At 28.7% G+C, this 22,945-nt stretch overlaps 1 protein-coding gene across 5 annotated transcripts in view; it reads left to right on the top strand.

Annotated features, from left to right (window-relative positions):
• LOC111420627 (sickie) overlaps positions 1 to 22,945 on the top strand; it is a 63,668-nt gene that overhangs the window by 18,514 nt on the left and 22,209 nt on the right. For 4 of the 5 annotated variants that reach the window (XM_023053658.2, XM_023053656.2, XM_023053655.2 and 1 more), the window contains exons 2-4: positions 10,849 to 10,966; positions 11,349 to 11,401; positions 20,261 to 20,454. In XM_023053658.2, the coding sequence (XP_022909426.1) occupies positions 10,849 to 10,966; positions 11,349 to 11,401; positions 20,261 to 20,454 (365 nt within the window). Of the gene's footprint in view, positions 1 to 10,848; positions 10,967 to 11,348; positions 11,402 to 14,882; positions 15,069 to 20,260; positions 20,455 to 22,945 lie in introns of those variants that run through there. The other variant, XM_023053660.2, reaches the window with a different exon arrangement.

The following is a 22,945-nucleotide window of genomic DNA, read 5'->3' as shown; positions in this document are numbered from 1 at the left end:
TTGACTTTTAAGACTTGCAAAAGGATTCCAGAGAACTTGCAAAGATTTATAAAGTTATCCAAGAATTTCTAACTATTTTCATAGATTTTTAATGATTGCCAGGTTGTCAGTATATTTCTAGAAATAATTATGTCATCTTAGGATTTTCAAGTTAAGTTTTCAATGATTTTGAAAGGATTCGTGGAATTTGTGAGAAGAATTCCTGATATTCCTAGAAAGACTAAGGATAATATTTATTTGTAACAATTTTCAAGTCTTTTTTAGAATTTTCAGACAACTTTTATTGCTTTTCGGAGAGATTCTAAGGATTGCCAAAGCTTTCTAGGGATTTTTAACGATTTCTGTTGGTTTTTTAATACTTAGAGGTTGACTTTTAAGACTTGCAAAAGGATTCCAGAGAACTTGCAAAGATTTACAAAGTTATCCAAGAATTTCCAACTATTTTCATAGATTTCTAATGATTGCCAGGTTGTCAGTATATTTCTAGAAATAATTACGTCATCTCAGGATTTTCAAGTTAAGTTTTCAATGATTTTGGAAGGATTCGTGGAATTTCTGAGAAGAATTCCTGATATCTCTAGAAAGACTAAGGATAATATTTATTTGTAACAATTTTTAAGTCTTTTTTAGAATTTTCAGACAACTTTTATTGCTTTTCGGAGAGATTCTAAGGATTGCCAAAGCTTTATAGGGATTTTTAACGATTCCTGTGGGTTTTTCAATACTTAGAGGTTGACTTCTAAGACTTGCAAAAGGATTCCAGAGAACTTGCAAAGATTTACAAAGTTATCCAAGAATTTCCAACTATTTTCATAGATTTTTAATGATTTCCAGGTTGTCAGTATATTTTTAGAAATAATTATGTCATCTCAGGATTTTCAAGTTAAGTTTTCAATGATTTTGAAAGGATTCGTGGAATTTCTGAGAAGAATTCCTGATATCCCTAGAAAGACTAAGGATAATATTTATTTGTAACAATTTTCAAGTCTTTTTTAGAATTTTCAGACAACTTTTATTGCTTTTCGGAGAGATTCTAAGGATTGCCAAAGCTTTATAGGGATTTTTAACGATTCCTGTAGGTTTTTTAATACTTAGAGGTTGACTTCTAAGCCTTGCAAAAGGATTCCAGAGAACTTGCAAAGATTTGCAAAGTTATCCAAGAATTTCCAACTATTTTCATAGATTTTTAATGATTGCCAGGTTGTCAGTATATTTCTAGAAATAATTATGTCATCTCAGGATTTTCCAGTTAAGTTTTCAATGATTTTGAAAGGATTCGTGGAATTTGTGAGAAGAATTCCTGATATCCCTAGAAAGACTAAGGATAATATTTATTTGTAACAATTTTCAAGTCTTTTTTAGAATTTTCAGACAACTTTTATTGCTTTTCGGAGAGATTCTAAGGATTGCCAAAGCTTTATTGGGATTTTTAACGATTTCTGTAGGTTTCTAAATACTTAGAGGTTGACTTCTAAGACTTGCAAAAGGATTCCAGAGAACTTGCAAAGATTTACAAAATTATCCAAGAATTTCCAACTATTTTCATAGATTTTTAAAGATTGCCAGGTTGTCAGTATATTTCTAGAAATAATTATGTCATCTCAGGATTTTCAAGTTAAGTTTTCAATGATTTTGGAAGGATTCGTGGAATTTCTGAGAAGAATTCCTGATATCCCTAGAAAGACTAAGGATAATATTTATTTGTAACAATTTTCAAGTCTTTTTTAGAATTTTCAGACAACTTTTATTGCTTTTCGGAGAGATTCTAAGGATTGCCAAAGCTTTATAGGGATTTTTAACGATTTCTGTAGGTTTTTTAATACTTAGAGGTTGACTTCTAAGACTTGCAAATGTTTCCAGAGAACTTGCAAAGATTTACAAAGTTATCCAAGGATTTCAAGCTATTTTCATGGATTTTCGAGGATGCCAAAAAACTTGTTTGAATTAACAAAGTTATCAAGAAATGTTTTCAAAGATATTTAATGATCGTCAGGTTGACAAAAGATTTCTGCTTCTTTTTTGTTTTATGAAAATGAAAAGAATGAAAGATGTGCAATATCATCTTACTTTTATTGATTTGTCTTTTTCTGGTGAAAATCCCAAATAAATAATGCACCTCACGTTTTCTATCTAGAAATCGAAGGCTAAAGTAAAAGGGGACAAGATAAAAAGAAAAGAAGCGAAAATCCAAGGATTTAGAGATCCCCAACTTTTCGTCAAAAGTCGAAGACGACGCGAAACTCTTCGTATTTTCTTCGCGTGGATACACACAACCCCCAGACGAATAACTTGCTTGCTTTGGGGGTGCTGAAATTACAGGACTAATAACCGCACGGTTCATTGAAAATAATCCCAATATTAGATCTCGAAGAGGGTTGTTTCTAACCCCAATATTACATTTTTAAAATAAATTTTTGAAGTAAGTACATGAAGTAATTTGTAAAGCACCATTTTACTTGGGTGGTTATTACCAACATGAAACGTGAAATTCTAATCGACGATGCCAACGGCACGTAGATCATAAAACCGGGCGCGGTTTCTAATTTTAAAACGCGCGTAAATCCCGGCGACTTCTTCTTCCTGGTTCCTCCCCCTGTTCGCCCGGTAAACATCACTAAACAGGAAGGGAAATAACCTTTACAATTAGGCAGCAGAAACTAAAAATAAATTTAGATTTTTTTGAGTCTCTTTTAAGTTGAGAAAAATCTCGTTGTTTTAAAACCCTTATCGATGTCTAATATTCACCCTCCGGGAAGTTCCCACTTTAAACGAAAAGAACTTCCTCCTTCACTTTGAAAAACTCTTGACGATAATTTTTTTTTACATAAAAATTCAACTTTTCATTTCATAACCTGTTTATTTAAATTAACCCCTCTTTTTATCAGTAATAAAAACCATGCGCATCGATCAATCAATCAAAGTGTCAACTTGTCAACCAACCCCAACTGTTGGTCGTTGGAAATGTTTAAGGGGTTTGGGGCACAAGACACGTAAATTACCCCAAACATAGTCAATGTTGATACGAACCAAAAACTCGTATTTTTAGAAGTTTGGAGAATAAAATTATTTTCGTAGAATTATCGGGGGAAAAACGTAAAACACGCTTTCGTTGATTTATTATTGCGGCGGTGTAAACCCGGCGGCGGGCTCTAATTGGGGTTGAAATTTCCGGATATTCGATATACATTTCCTCGATGGGGGTGTAAACGTTGAAATTCCGCATTTATGCATTCGAATTTTACGGCGGTGTAATTTTATTGGGTGCTTTATATGTTTCAATGATCAATTTAACAAGTGGTTTTAATTTTTATAGGGGGATAAATAAATTCTTTTCATTCTAATTTATAGTAATGACTAAATCAAGACTCTTAAGCCTGTATCACCCCGTTGCAATTAAAACTAAATTGATCTGCTCAACCTGAAATTTTCAAAAAATCTAGAAAAACTCATCTTTTAGAAACATCGAAAATGACAGAAATATTTTTTTTTCTCGTATTTATTATTAAAGGTGGCGAGAAATACGATATATTCCAAACTAAATCGATCGGGAATTCTGCTCAATAAAGAACTTGCAAAAAATCCACCAAAAATTTGTTTTCTAAAGAAATCGAAAATGCCAGAAATAATTTCCTTTCTATACTTTGCTTTATACAGGGTGATTCAAATAAGAACCGACACAGAACAGGGACACGTAGAGGATAATAAATTAAGATGATTTAACGTAACTTACCTCTATATTAAGTTGTACACCTCAGGAGTTATAGGCCTTCAAAGTTGGGTCTTAAATTTTTAAAAAGTTCAATATGTTCGTAATAAATTAAGCTAGAAAAACCAAATTTGGTATACGTTATGAGTATACCGAAGGTATTAATATGAGTGTACCAAGGGTATTAATTGATAGCAAATTGAACTTAATTGAGGCATTTCATAGGGTTGATTAAGGGTGAAAAAGTACCCAATTTTGACATTTTGGGGATTTTCTCTTTATCACCTGAAAATCATTACATCTAAACTAAATTTGTTTATGGATGATGTCTTCCTAGTTGACAATAAACAACTTATTCCTAAAAAACTTTTCTCCATCACCTTTCATCCTTGCGTTATGATCAATTTTAATACCAAAAGTACTCAATTTTGATATTTCGACGATTTTCTCTTTTTATCATTAGAAAATCATTACAACTAAACCAAATCTGTTTATGAGTAATGTCCTTTTAGTTCATAATAAACAATTTATTTCAAATAAACTTTTCTCCATCACCTTTAATTTTTGAGTTATGATCTATTTTAATACGAAAAGTACTCAATTTTAACATTTTGGTGATTTTTTCTTTATCACTAGAAAATCATTATACCTAAACTAAATTTGTTTATGGATGCTGTTTTTTTAGTTCATAATAAACAATTTATTCCTAAAAAACTTTTCCCCATCACCTTTCATCCTTGAGTTATGATCAATTTTAATACAAAAAGTACTCAATTTTGATATTTCGATGATTTTCTCTTTTTATCATTAGAAAATCATTATAACTAAACCAAATCTGTTTATGAGTAATGTCTTTTTAGTTCATAATAAACAATTTATTTCAAATAAACTTTTCTCCATCACCTTTAATTTTTGAGTTATGATCTATTTTAATACGAAAAGTACTCAATTCTAACATTTTGGTGATTTTTTCTTTATCACTAGAAAATCATTATACCTAAACTAAATTTGTTTATGGATGCTGTTTTTTTAGTTCATAATAAACAATTTATTCCTAAAAAACTTTTCTCCATCACCTTTCATCCTTGCGTTATGATCAATTTTAACACCAAAAGTACTCAATTTTGATATTTCGATGATTTTCTCTTTTTATCATTAGAAAATCATTATAACTAAACCAAATCTGTTTATGAGTAATGTCCTTTTAGTTCATAATAAACAATTTATTTCAAATAAACTTTTCTCCATCACCTTTAATTTTTGAGTTATGATCTATTTTAATACGAAAAGTACTCAATTTTAACATTTTGGTGATTTTTTCTTTATCACTAGAAAATCATTATACCTAAACTAAATTTGTTTATGGATGCTGTTTTTTTAGTTCATAATAAACAATTTATTCCTAAAAAACTTTTCTCCATCACCTTTCATCCTTGAGTTATGATTAATTTTAATACCAAAAGTACTCAATTTTGATATTTTGACGATTTTCTCTTTTTATCATTAGAAAATCATTACAACTAAACCAAATCTGTTTATGAGTAATGTCCTTTTAGTTCATAATAAACAATTTATTTCAAATAAACTTTTCTCCATCACCTTTAATTTTTGAGTTATGATCTATTTTAATACGAAAAGTACTCAATTTTAACATTTTGGCGATTTTTTCTTTATCACTAGAAAATCATTATACCTAAACTAAATTTGTTTATGGATGCTGTTTTTTTAGTTCATAATAAACAATTTATTCCTAAAAAACTTTTCTCCATCACCTTTCATCCTTGAGTTATGATTAATTTTAATACGAAAAGTACTCAATTTTGATATTTCGACGATTTTCTCTTTTTATCTTTAGAAAATCAATACAACTAAACCAAATCTGTTTATGAGTAATGTCCTTTTAGTTCATAATAAACAATTTATTTCAAATAAACTTTTCTCCATCACCTTTAATTTTTAAGTTATGATCTATTTTAATACCAAAAGTACTCAATTTTAATATTTTGGTGATTTTTTCTTTATCACTAGAAAATCATTATACCTAAATTAAATTTGTTTATGGATGCTGTTTTTTTAGTTCATAATAAACAATTTATTCCTAAAAAACTTTTCTCCATCACCTTTCATCCTTGAGTTATGATTAATTTTAATACCAAAAGTACTCAATTTTGATATTTCGACGATTTTCTCTTTTTATCATTAGAAAATCATTACAACTAAACCAAATCTGTTGATGAGTAATGTCCTTTTAGTTCATAATAAACAATTTATTTCAAATAAACTTTTCTCCATCACCTTTAATTTTTGAGTTATGATCTATTTTAATACCAAAAGTACTCAATTTTAACATTTTGGTGATTTTTTCTTTATCACTAGAAAATCATTATACCTAAATTAAATTTATTTATGGATGCTGTTTTTTTAGTTCATAATAAACAATTTATTCCCAAAAAACTTTTCTCCATCACCTTTCATCCTTGCGTTATGATCAATTTTAATACGAAAAGTACTCAATTTTGATATTTCGATGATTTTCTCTTTTTATCATTAGAAAATCATTACAACTAAACCAAATCTGTTGATGAGTAATGTCCTTTTAGTTCATAATAAACAATTTATTTCAAATAAACTTTTCTCCATCACCTTTAATTTTTGAGTTATGATCTATTTTAATACGAAAAGTACTCAATTTTAACATTTTGGCGATTTTTTCTTTATCACTAGAAAATCATTATACCTAAACTAAATTTGTTTATGGATGCTGTTTTTTTAGTTCATAATAAACAATTTATTCCTAAAAAACTTTTCTCCATCACCTTTCATCCTTGAGTTATGATTAATTTTAATACGAAAAGTACTCAATTTTGATATTTCGACGATTTTCTCTTTTTATCTTTAGAAAATCAATACAACTAAACCAAATCTGTTTATGAGTAATGTCCTTTTAGTTCATAATAAACAATTTATTTCAAATAAACTTTTCTCCATCACCTTTAATTTTTGAGTTATGATCTATTTTAATACCAAAAGTACTCAATTTTAATATTTTGGTGATTTTTTCTTTATCACTAGAAAATCATTATACCTAAATTAAATTTGTTTATGGATGCTGTTTTTTTAGTTCATAATAAACAATTTATTCCTAAAAAACTTTTCTCCATCACCTTTCATCCTTGAGTTATGATTAATTTTAATACCAAAAGTACTCAATTTTGATATTTCGACGATTTTCTCTTTTTATCATTAGAAAATCATTACATCTAAACCAAATCTGTTGATGAGTAATGTCCTTTTAGTTCATAATAAACAATTTATTTCAAATAAACTTTTCTCCATCACCTTTAATTTTTGAGTTATGATCTATTTTAATACCAAAAGTACTCAATTTTAACATTTTGGCGATTTTTTCTTTATCACTAGAAAATCATTATACCTAAACTAAATTTGTTTATGGATGCTGTTTTTTTAGTTCATAATAAACAATTTATTCCTAAAAAACTTTTCTCCATCACCTTTCATCCTTGAGTTATGATTAATTTTAATACGAAAAGTACTCAATTTTGATATTTCGACGATTTTCTCTTTTTATCTTTAGAAAATCAATACAACTAAACCAAATCTGTTTATGAGTAATGTCCTTTTAGTTCATAATAAACAATTTATTTCAAATAAACTTTTCTCCATCGCCTTTAATTTTTGAGTTATGATCTATTTTAATACCAAAAGTACTCAATTTTAACATTTTGGTGATTTTTTCTTTATCACCAGAAAATCATTATACCTAAACTAAATTTGTTTATGGATGCTGTTTTTTTAGTTCATAATAAACAATTTATTCCTAAAAAACTTTTCTCCATCACCTTTCATCCTTGAGTTATGATCAATTTTAATATCAAAAGTACTCAATTTTGATATTTCGATGATTTTCTCTTTTTATCATTAGAAAATCATTACAACTAAACCAAATCTGTTTATGAGTAATGTCTTTTTAGTCCATAATAAACAATTTATTTCAAATAAACTTTTCTCCATCACCTTTAATTTTTGAGTTATGATCTATTTTAATACCAAAAGTACTCAATTTTAACATTTTGATGATTTTTTCTTTATCACTAGAAAATCATAACTAAACCAAATCTGTTTATGGATGATGTCTTTTTAGTTCATAATAAACAATTTATTTTAAAAAAGCTTATCTCCATCACAATTAATTTTTGAGTAATGATCGATTTTGATAACAAAAGTACTCAATTGTGACATTATGGGGATTTTCTCTTTATCACTAGAAAATCAGTACATTTAAACAAAATCTGTTTATCAATAATATCTTTTTAGTTCATAATAAACAATTTATTCCTAAAAAACTTTTCGCCATCACCTTTCATCCTTGCGTTATGATCAATTTTAATACCAAAAGTACTCAATTTTGATATTTCGATGATTTTCTCTTTTTATCATTAGAAAATCATTATAACTAAACCAAATCTGTTTATGAGTAATGTCTTTTTAGTTCATAATAAACAATTTATTTCAAATAAACTTTTCTCCATCACCTTTAATTTTTGAGTTATGATCTATTTTAATACCAAAAGTACTCAATTTTAACATTTTGGTGATTTTTTCTTTATCACTAAAAAATCATTAAACCTAAACTAAATTTGTTTATGGATGCTGTTTTTTTAGTTCATAATAAACAATTTATTCCTAAAAAACTTTTCTCCATCACCTTTCATTCTTGAGTTATGATCAATTTTAATATCAAAAGTACTCAATTTTGATATTTCAATGATTTTCTCTTTTTATCATTAGAAAATCATTATAACTAAACCAAATCTGTTTATGAGTAATGTCTTTTTAGTTCATAATAAACAATTTATTTCAAATAAACTTTTCTTCATTACCTTTAATTTTTGAGTTATGATCTATTTTAATACGAAAAGTACTCAATTCTAACATTTTGGTGATTTTTTCTTTATCACCAGAAAATCATTATACCTAAACTAAATTTGTTTATGGATGCTGTTTTTTTAGTTCATAATAAACAATTTATTCCTAAAAAACTTTTCTCCATCACCTTTCATCCTTGAGTTATGATCAATTTTAATACGAAAAGTACTCAATTTTGATATTTCGATGATTTTCTCTTTTTATCATTAGAAAATCATTATAACTAAACCAAATCTGTTTGAGTAATGTCTTTTTAGTTCATAATAAACAATTTATTTCAAATAAACTTTTCTCCATCACCTTTAATTTTTGAGTTATGATCTATTTTAATACGAAAAGTACTCAATTTTAACATTTTGGTGATTTTTTCTTTATCACTAGAAAATCATTATACCTAAACTAAATTTGTTTATGGATGCTGTTTTTTTAGTTCATAATAAACAATTTATTCCTAAAAAACTTTTCTCCATCACCTTTCATCCTTGAGTTATGATCAATTTTAATATCAAAAGTACTCAATTTTGATATTTCGATGATTTTCTCTCTTTTTCTCATTAGAAAATCATTATAACTAAACCAAATTTGTTTATGAGTAATGTCTTTTTAGTCCATAATAAACAATTTTTTATTTCAAATAAACTTTTCTCCATCACCTTTAATTTTTGAGTTATGATCTATTTTAATACCAAAAGTACTCAATTTTAACATTTTGATGATTTTTTCTTTATCACTAGAAAATCATTATAACTAAACCAAATCTGTTTATGGATGATGTCTTTTTAGTTCATAATAAACAATTTATTTTAAAAAAGCTTATCTCCATCACAATTAATTTTTGAGTAATGATCCATTTTGATAACGAAAGTACTCAATTGTGACATTATGGGGATTTTCTCTTTATCACTAGAAAATCATTACATTTAAACAAAATCTGTTTATCAATAATATCTTTTTAGTTCATAATAAACAATTTATTCCTAAAAAACTTTTCGTCATCACCTTTCATTCTTGAGTTATGATCGATTTTAAAACCAAAAGTACTTAATTTTGAGATTTTGGGGATTTTCTCTTTATCACTAGAAAATTATTATGCCTAAACTAAATTTGTTTATAGATGATGTCTTTTTAGTTCATAATAAACAGTTTATTCTTCAAATTACGTACAATTTCACAGCCGACTACTGAATTTTTGATGATTTTAAGTAGCATTGACAAGATACGCGTCTTTAGTTTTTTGAGTTTTTTATGAAAACGACAATGTTTTTTAAAAAATAGTAAGAGTAAAAAAAGTTTTAGAATTAAATTCCACATGGAATGAGGTAATAATGTATTAATAACTCCTCAGAGGTACAACTTGGTATAGAGATAAGTTGCGTTAAATCATCTTAATTTATTGTCCTCTACATGTCCCTGCTCTGTGTCTGTTCTTATGTGAATCACCCTGTATATGACGAAGAATACGATGGAGTTCGAATTAAATCAATCACATATTCTGCTCAACCTGAAATTTCCAAAAAATCTAGAAAAACTCATTTTTCGCAAACATCGGAAATTACAGAAATCATTTTTTTCTCGTATTTATTGTTAAAGATGATGAGAAATACGATATAGCTCAAACTAAATCGATTGGGAATTCTGCTCAAACCAAAAATCTGTTTTTTTTTAAAGAAATCAAAAATGACTTTCTTCCCATATTTGCTAAATTGATCAAAAGTTTTGTTTAATCTGCAATTTATAAAAATTCTAAAATAACAAATGGTAAAAAGAAATTTCTTCATGTAACTTTTTTATTTAATTGCCAAAGTTTTTCATTCTGCTTTGGATCAAGCAGAAAAAGAGTTTCCATTTGAATAAATTTTTTTGGGTTTCAATTTAACAAGTGGTGTTAATTTTCAAATTTATAGTAATAACTAAATCAAGACCCTTTTCATGGGAGGGTTGTCCGGTTGGGACGTGTTGGAGGGTTTCTGCGGTTTCTAGATGACACGTCCGCTAAGAACATCCGTATAGATTGCCCTAAATAGACTTACTTTGGTAGATAAAGGGGGTTAAAACCCCTTTCTAAGTTTAGGTCTCATCCTATTACAACTAACAATAAGATCCCTTTTATATCCTTCATTTTATTACCAACAAAACATCTTTTCTTTTTTTTTCCTTATCATCGTTTATTAATCCAAACTTTTTTTTCGTTTTAGATCTACACCGATTGGGCGAATCATTATTTAGACAAAGCGAGGAGTAAAAAAAGGGTGAATTGTCTCGCGACTGATTGTAGCGACGGAATATTATTAGCTGAAGTGATAGAATCTGTCAGTAAGTATCAAAATTTTAAGTTAGTTAATTCTTTCACTTCTAAGATGAAAATTGGACCTCTCCCATCCTCTTTTCCGTTTGTTGTGTGTACAATAAGAGAGTCCACCGTGTGGGTTTCATCGACAATAGGGTGTGATGACACGAGAAAGAGACACAATCGACGAAGCGAAGGTGAAAGATGACGCGTCACACCTCGTATAGAGTTTTCGTCACTCGCCCATGTAGATAAACCGACGTGTGGGTAAAAGAGATTTATTGGGAAGAAACTCCTATGGTAATTAGTTTTAGGAAAAAGAGAGAATACACAAACTAGGGAGTGGATGTAGATTTTTCTTTTTTAAATTATGTTAATCTCTAATTTGATTTATTTTTCTATTTTTAGCCTGCCAGAAAATACCGGATATTAACAGGAAACCGAAAACTCCATCGCAAATGGTAAGCAAACGAAACTAATTAACGTGATTTATTTTTGTTTTAAGAAAAAAGAAATCTTCTTTAAAGTAGGTTACCTTCTTAAGTTTGTTTATTTTTTTTTTAGGTAGATTTAATTTTAGTTTAACCCAAAAAAGTTTCAACAAAACCCTCATTTTTCAAAGGGGCGATCTAATTCGGTCGTTTAAAAACCCCTTATGTTGGAATTTAAGGGTCGAATTACTCGATTTATAGCTCTTCTCCTAAATTTTAATTACTTCTTCTCTTGAAAATCTTTAAAGTTTTTTAAAAAAATCGAGTCATTAACATTTAATCCATTATTCACGTTTTAATCGTTTTCTTCTAAATTATGACTCCAATATTAAGATTATTTCGTTTTCGGGTTTGCCATCTCATCTAACTACTTATGAAACGTTTTTGAATGACTCGAGAATTCTGATTGTGGTAAGAAGCGACTTCAGAGATTGAGTTTCTTAGATTACAAATACAGTGAATAAAGTTGGTATCAAGAAATCTTTATCGAAATTGAAAAAAACTATTTTTGCAAAAAAATGCAATTTTAGATCATGACGAATACGGTGCAGTTTAAATTATATTGATCATCGTTCTGCTCAACCCGAAATATGCAAAGAACAATTAGAAAAAGCTATATTTCATAAAAATAGTCAATGCCAAAAATATTTTTTTCCACATTTGCTGCTATGAGTTGATGTGAAATACAAAATAGATCAAATTAAATTGTTCAGGAATCCTGATCAACCCGAAATTTTTGGAAATTCATTAAATCCTGGTTTTGCAACAAAATAGAAAGTGAAAAAAATGATTTGTATGTATTTGCTGTATTGATGCCGATGCAATTAAGATTAAATTGATCAAATATTCTGCTCAACCTGAAATTTTGTAAAAAAATCCAGAAAAATCAATTTTCCATAATAATAGAATATGGCAGTAATAATTTTCTTGCTTTATAAATGACGATATAATAATTTTTTCCGTATTTATTACTAAACGTAATGAGAAATAGGATGTAATTCAAACTAAATCGTTTGGGAATTCTGCTCAACTTGAAACTTGAAAAAAGACTTTCAAAAACGCATAACTTTTTTATTTCATTGCCAAAATTGAATTTTATGTGTTTACCGTATTCAGTAGGTCATTCTGGATTAGATCAAGTAAAGAATAGTACTTAAGAGTTTCCATTTAAATGCAATTTTGTAAAAAAAACCAGAAAAATCAATTTTCCATAATAATAGAATATGGCAGTAATAATTTTCTTGCTTTATAAATGACGACATTATAATTTTTTCCGTATTTATTGCTAAACATAATGAGAAATAGGATGTAATTCAAACTAAATCGTTTGGGAATTCTGCTCAACTTGAAACTTGAAAAAAGACTCTTTCAAAGACGCGTAACTTTTTTATTTCATTGCCAAAATTGAATTTTATGTGTTTACCGTATTCAGTAGGTCATTCTGGATTAGATCAAGTAGAGAATAGTACTTAAGAGTTTCCATTTAAATGCAATTTTGTAAAAAAAACCAGAAAAATCAATTTTCCATAATAATAGAATATGGCAGTAATAATTTTCTTGCTTTATAAATGACGACATAATAATTTTTTCCGTATTTATTGCTAAACGTAATGAGAAATAGGATGTAATTCAAACTAAATCGTTTGGGAATTCTGCTCAACTTGAAACTTGAAAAAAGACTCTTTCAAAGGCGTGTAACTTTTTTATTTCATTGCCAAAATTGAATTTTATGTGTTTACCGTATTCAGTAGGTCATTCTGGATTAGATCAAGTAGAGAATAGTACTTAAGAGATTCCATTTAAATGCAATTTTGTAAAAAAAACCAGAAAAATCAATTTTCCATAATAATAGAATATGGCAGTAATAATTTTCTTGCTTTATAAATGACGACATTATAATTTTTTCCGTATTTATTGCTAAACATAATGAGAAATAGGATGTAATTCAAACTAAATCGTTTGGGAATTCTGCTCAACTTGAAACTTGAAAAAAGACTCTTTCAAAGACGCGTAACTTTTTTATTTCATTGGCAAAATTGAATTTTATGTGTTTACCGTGTTCAGTAGGTCATTCTGGATTAGATCAAGTAGAGAATAGTACTTAAGAGTTTCCATTTAAATGCAATTTTGTAAAAAAAACCAGAAAAATCAATTTTCCATAATAATAGAATATGGCAGTAATAATTTTCTTGCTTTATAAATGACGACATAATAATTTTTTCCGTATTTATTACTAAACGTAATGAGAAATAGGATGTAATTCAAACTAAATCGTTTGGGAATTCTGCTCAACTTGAAACTTGAAAAAAGACTCTTTCAAAGACGCGTAACTTTTTTATTTCATTGCCAAAATTGAATTTTATGTGTTTACCGTATTCAGTAGGTCATTCTGGATTAGATCAAGTAGAGAATAGTACTTAAGAGTTTCCATTTAAATGCAATTTTGTAAAAAAAACCAGAAAAATCAATTTTCCATAATAATAGAATATGGCAGTAATAATTTTCTTGCTTTATAAATGACGACATAATAATTTTTTCCGTATTTATTGCTAAACATAATGAGAAATAGGATGTAATTCAAACTAAATCGTTTGGGAATTCTGCTCAACTTGAATCTTCAAAAAAGACTCTTTCAAAGACGTGTAACTTTTTTATTTCATTGCCAAAATTGAATTTTATGTGTTTACCGTATTCAGTAGGTCATTCTGGATTAGATCAAGTAGAGAATAGTACTTAAGAGTTTCCATTTAAATGCAATTTTGTAAAAAAAACCAGAAAAATCAATTTTCCATAATAATAGAATATGGCAGTAACAATTTTCTTGCTTTATAAATGACGACATAATAATTTTTTCCGTATTTATTACTAAACATAATGAGAAATAGGATGTAATTCAAACTAAATCGTTTGGGAATTCTGCTCAACTTGAATCTTGAAAAAAGACTCTTTCAAAGACGTGTAACTTTTTTATTTCATTGCCAAAATTGAATTTTATGTGTTTACCGTATTCAGTAGGTCATTCTGGATTAGATCAAGTAGAGAATAGTACTTAAGAGTTTCCATTCAAATGCATTTTTTTGGATTTTTATGTAGAAACTGGCCGAAATCTCAAAATTGGAATATCGCTTCTCTAACTAATCATTGTAGAGGAAAATGGATGACCTGGTAAAATTATCTGATCTATTATCTCCATCCTACATATTGCTGTTAACTCCGACCTAGTGGACAAAATTTCGAAATTTTTATAGAAGGTAGAAGAATCTTTCTAGAGGAAATAATTATAAATATTTTTCAATTTCTTTTCTAAAAAAAAATCTTTTAAACATCATTAACCCTTCTACTTTATATTTTGATTATAAGAAGACGATGAAGAAAAATCGAAAAAAGGTGGGGGCGAAAGAGTTTCATTTCTCTTGAGAAACACAATGCTGGGTCTCCAATCGGTCAGTTTACGCGCGGACTCGCAACGGTCAACACTTGCGATCAGAAGAGAAAGACATCGACGACGGCGTCGCGACGTCGCGAACCACGTGAAAGTTTTATTTATATTTTTTTTATTTATTTTGGGTTTTTGTAATCGCACGATCGAATCGTACCGCGTGGCCTTGGATGGAATGTTGTGCGAATTATTTATCAGGTAAAACGACCTGGTTTTTATTTTTTTTAACCTCTTATAAGTCTTGTTTTGGGGGCGTTCGTACACCTGATTTACATAACGCGTTATGCAACGCGATGACACGTTTCGAGAGGATCATTTCGTTCGGTATCTGAAAAAGGTTTCTTTAATTTTCATTAAATGTTTATTTCGATTCGATTTGTTGGGGTTTTGAGGTGATTTTTGATAGTTGAAGGTAAACAGGTGGTTTATGAAACATTTTTTATTTTTAATTTAATATTTTCTATGTAACGCTTTTCATTTTTGGTATTTTGGTATTTAGTCACGTACTTCTTTGTCATGAAGAAGACGATCTTTGCGTTCGATAATAATCCGTTTACGGTCGGCAATAAATTAAGATTCAACTCAGTTAAAAAAAGACATCTATTAAAATTCATTGTTTTTTTTTCCCTTCAAAGAATTTCAAATTAATTCAATTAATTGATCAAATCTGGTATTTAAGGAGTTCTCTCTCTTTGTTTTTTCAAGTAGAAATCTTTCATCATTTGTAAAGTGTCCCTTGCAAAGAGTATCTTGAGTTGAAGTTTATCTGGAGAACGCGAGCTTTCTGAAAGCTCGAACCTTAATGGGCTTTGCGAAAGCCGATACATGGATTTCGTATCAAAATTGTCCTTTAAAAGGGTTTTGTACGTGACGATATGATGATATTTAATTTAATCTCGAGACGTCTTCGGTCGTAAAACATAAAACATAAAACATCTCGAGAAATGTTTTATTAAAACTTCTAGAATATCTTCTATCTTTAGCTTATTTCTATTTTACGGCATAAAATTCTTTTTGAATCTCAAATTTGACCTAGATCAAGATATTTGTTGGTGGTCACTTATTAACGGTACCTTACTAGTGAAGGCGATCACCATTTATAGGAAATCGTGCCAACCTATAACCGACAAAAATATCCTAATACAATAGAATAGGAGTATAGAATAGACCAACGGCGCATTCCTGAAATGCACCGTTATTTATTGCACACCATTAGTGGTGTTCAAACCGGACTTGAATTTTTTTTTTATTAGCGCGATTTATTGTTACGCAAAAATTTGTTCGGGTAAAAAATAAAAAAAATGAATAAAATAAAATAAATCAACGTAGAAAACAGTTCAACAAGTTCCGCTAAGCAAGCGTAAAGTCCTTGGGCGTAATGTTATTATTGCCAGGAGAACAACAATAGGAAACTTAATACGTTGAGGTTTCAATTACGCGACCTGCAAATTGATAAAAATATGCTTAAAAAATATATCCAAAAGTAATTAAACAATATCCTAAGAAAAATAAGCTAATTAAATGTTTCCAAACAATTTTTGGCAATTTTAAAAAAACGCCATTAGGTTATTTTTGAGATTAAGAAATGATTTATATCTTAAATTAAAGCTAAAAGGTTTTAGTTTATGAAAAATTTCCAGAAATTTGGAAAATGTTTAGAAAAAAAATTTAAGAAAGGTGTTAAGATGTGTTAAATTGTATTGAAAATCTGTAAAGTTAACAAGAATTCGCCATTTCGTTATTTTTGGGAGTTAAGAAATGATATATATCTTAAATGTAAGTTAAAAGATTCTACTTTATGAATAAATGTCCAAATATTTGGAAAATGTTTGAAAAAATTTTTAAAGAAAGGTTTTAAGATGTGTTGGATTTTATTGAAAATCTGTAAAGTTAAAAAAATCGCCATTGAGTTATTTTTGGGAGTTAAAGAATGATATATATCTTAAATTAAAGCTAAAAGGTTCTAGTTTATGAATAAATGTCCAGATATTTGGAAAATGTTTGAAAAAAAATTTTAAGAAAGGTTTTAAGATGTGTTGAATTTTATTGAAATACTGTAAAGATAAAAAAATCGCCATTGGGTTATTTTTGGGAGTTAAGAAATGATTTATATGTTAAATTAAAGCTAAAAGGTTCTAGTTTATGAATAAATTTCCAGATATTTGGAAAATGTTTGGAAAAAAAATTTAAGAAAGGTGTTAACATGAGTTGAATTTGATTGAAAATCTATAAATTAAAAAGAATTCACCATTGCGTTATTTTTGGAAGTTAAGAAATGATATATATCTTAATTGTAAGCTAAAAGATTCTAATTTATGAATAAATGTCCAGATATTTGGAAAATGTTTGGAAAAATATTTTAAGAAAGGTATTAACATGTGTTGAATTTGATTGAAAATCTGTAAAATTTAAAAAAATCGCCATTCAGTTGTTTTTGGGAGTTAAGAAATGATATATATCTTAAATGTAAGCTAAAAGATTCTAATTTATGAATAAATGTCCCGATATTTGAAAAATGTTTGAAAAAAATTTTTAAGAAAGGTGTTAAGATGTGTTGAATTTTATTGAAAATCTGTAAAGTTAAAAAATCGCCATTGTGTTATTTTTGGGAGTTAAGAAATGATTGATATGTTAAATTAAAGCTAAAAGGTTCTAGTTTATGAATAAATTTCCAGATATTTGGAAAATGTTTGGAAAAAAATTTAAGAAAGGTGTTAACATGTGTTGAATTTGATTGAAAATCTATAAATTAAAAAGAATTCACCATTGCGTTATTTTTGGAAGTTAAGAAATGATATATATCTTAAATGTAAGCTAAAAGATTCTAATTTATGAATAAATGTCCAGATATTTGGAAAATGTTTGGAAAAATATTTTAAGAAAGGTGTTGACATGTGTTGAATTTGATTGAAAATCTGTAAAATTTAAAAAAATCGCCATTCAGTTGTTTTTGGGAGTTAAGAAATGATATATATCTTAAATGTAAGCTAAAAGATTCTAATTTATGAATACATGTCCAGATATTTGGAAAATATTTGAAAAAAAATTTTAAGAAAGGTGTTAAGATGTGTTGAATTTTATTGAAAATCTGTAAAGTTAAAAAAACGCCATTGAGTTATTTTTGGGAGTTAAGAAATGATTTATATCTTAAATTAAAGCTAAAATCTTCTAGTTTATGAAAAATTTCCAGAAATTTGGAAAATGTTTAGAAAAAAAATTTAAGAAAGGTGTTGAGATGTGTTAAATTGTATTGAAAATCTGTAAAGTTAAAAAGAATTCGCCATTTCGTTATTTTTGGGAGTTAAGAAATGATATGTATCTTAAATGTAAGTTAAAACATTCTACTTTATGAATAAATGTCCAAATATTTGGAAAATGTTTGAAAAAAATTTTAAAGAAAAGTTTTAAGATGTGTTTGATTTTATTGAAAATCTGTAAAGTTAAAAAAATCGCCATTGAGTTATTTTTGGGAGTTAAAGAATGATATATATCTTAAATTAAAGCTAAAAGATTCTAGTTTATGAATAAATGTCCAAATATTTGGAAAATGTTTGAAAAAAATTTTAAAGAAAGGTTTTAAGATGTGTTGGATTTTATTGGAAATCTGTAAAGTTAAAAAAATCGCCATTGGGTTATTTTTGGGAGTTAAAGAATGATATATATCTTAAATTAAAGCTAAAAGATTCTAGTTTATGAATAAATGTCCAAATATTTGGAAAATGTTTGAAAAAAATTTTAAAGAAAGGTTTTAAGATGTGTTGGATTTTATTGAAAATCTGTAAAGTTAAAAAAATCGCCATTGGGTTATTTTTGGGAGTTAAAGAATGATATATATCTTAAATTAAAGATAAAAGATTCTAGTTTATGATTAAATGTCCAAAAATTAAAAAAATTTTGGAAAAAATTAGAACAAATTTTATAGAAAGTTAAAATTATTAAAACTCAAAATATCCCTTCTTGAATTTTCTTGCAATCTTCTCAAAAAAAAAATTCGAGAACTATTCCCCGAACGTTATTATCTCAATGTGTCACTCCAAATCCACTTTAAACAAAATAACCTGAGACAAGTCACGTAGCTTTCAAGTTTTCAAAATTTTACAATAACATTTATTTTTAAAATAATTTCGAAATGTTCATTAATTAATTCTGGTTAACGCAACTTTTCGCATATCACACCCGTCAGATACCAACAGAAAAGGAACTCTTAACGGGTCCATTACAAAGTCAAACGAACCTCCATAAATACCAAATGACGTCCCACACGGTCATAGAAGCACCTAATTGCACGAAACGTTTCAAAGGGGTTGGCACAAACTTTACGCAATCGGATTACCATACGAAAAAAATTTCACTCGAAAGTCATTCTATAATAAATAATAAGTGTTATGTAACGCGATTGTTGATGATAATAAAAAAATCATTTCATTTTTCATTGTTTTAAAAACAAACATTTATTACTCATTGTTTATTATTTTTTTTTTAAAGTTAAACTTGGCCTGAATGAAATCTTGTGTTTAAAAGTAATTCGAAACGTGTTTGGGCGAGAAATATTTCAGTTGAAACGTTACAAATCGCCTCTTGGAGTATTTACTCCGTAATTGTCTGGTGAATCATTGTTCCTCGTTTTTCAAAACGTCGTCGTTTCAGAGAATCTTCATTGATTTCGTTTAAAAAAAATCTAAAAAAAATGGTTGAGTAACAACAGATGTTTGGTTTAAATTAATTCCTAAAACGTCCAGACGTGTGTGCTACTTAAAAAGCATATAATTTGTTTGTTTTTTCTTTTAATTATTCGAAGGCCACGAAACCGCAAAACCACTATTATTATTGGTTAAATTACTGGAATATCATTTTTTTTTCTGAGGCTCATCGTAGAATTCTTAGAATAATTAATGATTCGTTTTTTCTTCTTGATACTATTCTAAAGAAATAGGAGAGATGAAGGAAAGAAAAAAGGATTTGTGCCGCCCAAAAGGTCGAAAATCGATAAAGGGAAACCTCCTTTGACACTCGAAACGGGTCCACCAGTTAAAGGGGAGGCAATAAAAAGTTGGAGATTTTACGTCGGGCTCTAATTGCCGCGGACCACGTTCACGTCGTCGTTTCATTATTTTTTTGTTCGATTTCTTTTTCAGGGGGGCGCGAGACGTTTGTTAATTTTGTTTTCAAGACGTGTACACGGTCTCTACTCCGACCCCTTTCTCATCGCACGCTCTTTTTCATTTCACAAGACTTCTCCAGTCTTGTCCATAAATGGATAACTCGCTTTGAACCCGAGACCTTTGTATTATTATTTTTAAAAATTATTTTATTTTAATTTTTTTTAGGTCGCTACAAGTCACGATTTCAAAATAAAAGTACTAAGCAGATTTTTTTTCTTTTTGTTCCAGTTGGACAACGTTAATTTGTGTTTGGGAGTACTCCGCACTCAAAATGTTGCGGGAATTGAAAACATTTCCGGTCAGGATTTACGAGATGGACGATTAAAAGCTATATTGGCTTTATTCTTTGCGCTATCTCGACACAAACAAGCTGCTAAACAAAAAGTGCCTCATCAACAATCCAACGAAATGACACCGAGCAGGTAACTTTAACCCCTATTTAAGTTGAACTTCCTCAAGTATTATCTCATTATTACGCTCAGTGAGTGGAAATAATTACATAAATGATAGTTTATTATGATGCAATTTTTATTTATAACTTTAAATGTATGCTGTTCGCGGACGACCAAATAGTTTTGTAGAGGACGAAGAGGTATATGTTAAATAAACTAGAAGAAGAATACAATAAATGGGGCTTGGACATGAACAAAGATAAGACTCAATATGTGGTAATTGGAGGAACGGGAAAGGACATATAATTGGAGAATGGCATGATAAAACGAACACCTTGGGGTTCATAAAGATGTAATGAGGAAAGTTGGCAGAGGAAAAAAAGCCATAAAGGCAATGCATTCGATTCTGTGGAATAACAACCTAACGATATAAACAAATAAAAATATTTTTAGGGCCATTATAGAACCATTAATGATCTATAAGTCTGCTAGTAGCAGAGATGATGTTTTGGAGAAGATGCTGTGGCAAAACCATGCTAGAGCAAGTTGAAAATGAGGAAATAAGAACAACTAAAATGGTATGGAGATGAAGAGGTGAGGATTGGTTGAGATGCAAGAACCGACAATAATAAATTAAAGTTTTTTAATAAGTCTAAATAACCAGAGATGGTTTATTATTTTCACCTTGTTAAATTGAAGATAAACGCCTAAAGGCAGGCAACCGAATAAGCTTTCCCCGTCGTGTATACATGGAAGTCTATGCCCTAAGGGAATTCACTTTCGCGTCAAAGAGAGATGTTATCGAACGGTTTCGAAAGCACATAAATAATCTTAAAATTATAAACGGCTCCAGTCCCCCAATATTTTTAGACATATTTTTAAAAAATGAGTCTAAATATTTTTAAATCTCGGAAGGAGAGAAGAAATATGGTTTTATTCAACTCGCCCCAAAACGAACAGCTGGCGTAATGTTTCTGAAAAAAGGGTTGATTTAAAATGAAATTAATCACACTCTCTCACCCTCCCTTTTGTATAAAAATCGATACGATTTCGGCATTTCATCCTAATATTATCGAGGAAAATTTATCATAAATATTCACTAATCATTTATGATCATAAAACTAAATTAACATTTATTTTATAAACATTTCGAATACTGAACAACTATCGATTGGGATGCGATATTTTGATCAGGAAACCAAGGAAGTTCAAGAAGTATTCCTCGGATTCGTAAAGCTTGATGCTTTCGATACGAAATGTAGTGCAAAAGCAATAGATGAGTTTTTGGCAGAAGATCTTGGACAAATGTGTTGGTTTAGAAGATGTAAGAAGATGGTGTGCAAGCAATCCTACGCAAAAAATATAAAAAAGCTTTGTTCTTTCACTACTCGTCACATAAATTAAATCTAGTCATTAATGATTTAAACCATCAAATATATTATTTACATTTTTTCAAGAATCAGTTTTGAGACGCAAATTGATACCAAATATTTCCAGGCTTTGCGAAACACAAAAATATTAGAGTTTTTAAAAATAATTTCGTTTTACTAAGCTTTATTTTGATAGCCAAATACTCGGCTATGATGGAACCTGTGATAAACGTGCTCCAATCCGTAGCTTTGGATGCAGTCTCAGCACACTAGCCGCATTTTGCAATTAATAAAAAACCACCGTAACGGTCCAGAAAACGTCACAGATGAAATTATTAGGAACGCTACTATCGTTGCAGAAAAACTTGGACTGGGAGAAGAGATGAAGTCAGTGCCCCATATTGTTAGGAGACAACAATAACGGAACAACCACCCAGCAGCAAGCCCCTCAGAATTCTAGCGAAGGTCTTTAATAATACCATACTTAGACTCGATTTTTAATTCTCTTGAGGTTCACTTTTCTGAAGAAAGCACCCGGTCATTTTCGTTATTTAAATTTCACCCGGCTCAAATGTAGACCTCGTAGATGCTGGTGAAGTCTTTTCCCAATTTTGCAATTTATCAAATATCAACAACGAAATCGAACTATGGCAAAAACTATGGCAAGATAAACCTGACTCAAAGAAACTAAGTGTTATGGATGTCATAAAAGACGCCGACATTTTTTTCCCTGAAATAGTATCAAAGAATAAGATAGAACTCCGGCGAAAAAAGGACAGGCAGCTTTCATTGATCTAATCAAAACATTACAGGGCAAACACTACAAAGTATGTAATGCATTGAGGTCTTATATATAATCTAGAGTGCGTATGCTGTTGTCCCCACCACGCCTAAAATGAAGCCAGAAAGGTCGCCATGTTAGATGTACCAACTTAGCGGGAAATTCGAAATTCTTATATATACTTATGCAAGAATTTACATTATTATAAACTGGAAAGACAGAAAATAATGACCAAAACAAAACATTAATTTTTTATTGATAAATAATTATTAATTATATGATATTTTAAAAGAACTTAATAATTTTTAGCTATAACCCTTATAATTAACAAAAACTAAGAAGAAAATATTTAAAGCAATTCCGATTGATC

The sequence above is a fragment of the Onthophagus taurus genome, chromosome 10, assembly GCF_036711975.1.
Source record: "Onthophagus taurus isolate NC chromosome 10, IU_Otau_3.0, whole genome shotgun sequence".
NCBI lineage: Eukaryota > Metazoa > Arthropoda > Insecta > Coleoptera > Scarabaeidae > Onthophagus > Onthophagus taurus.
Note: the sequence above shows the minus strand (reverse complement) of the source record. Positions and strands in the feature narration are given on the sequence as shown.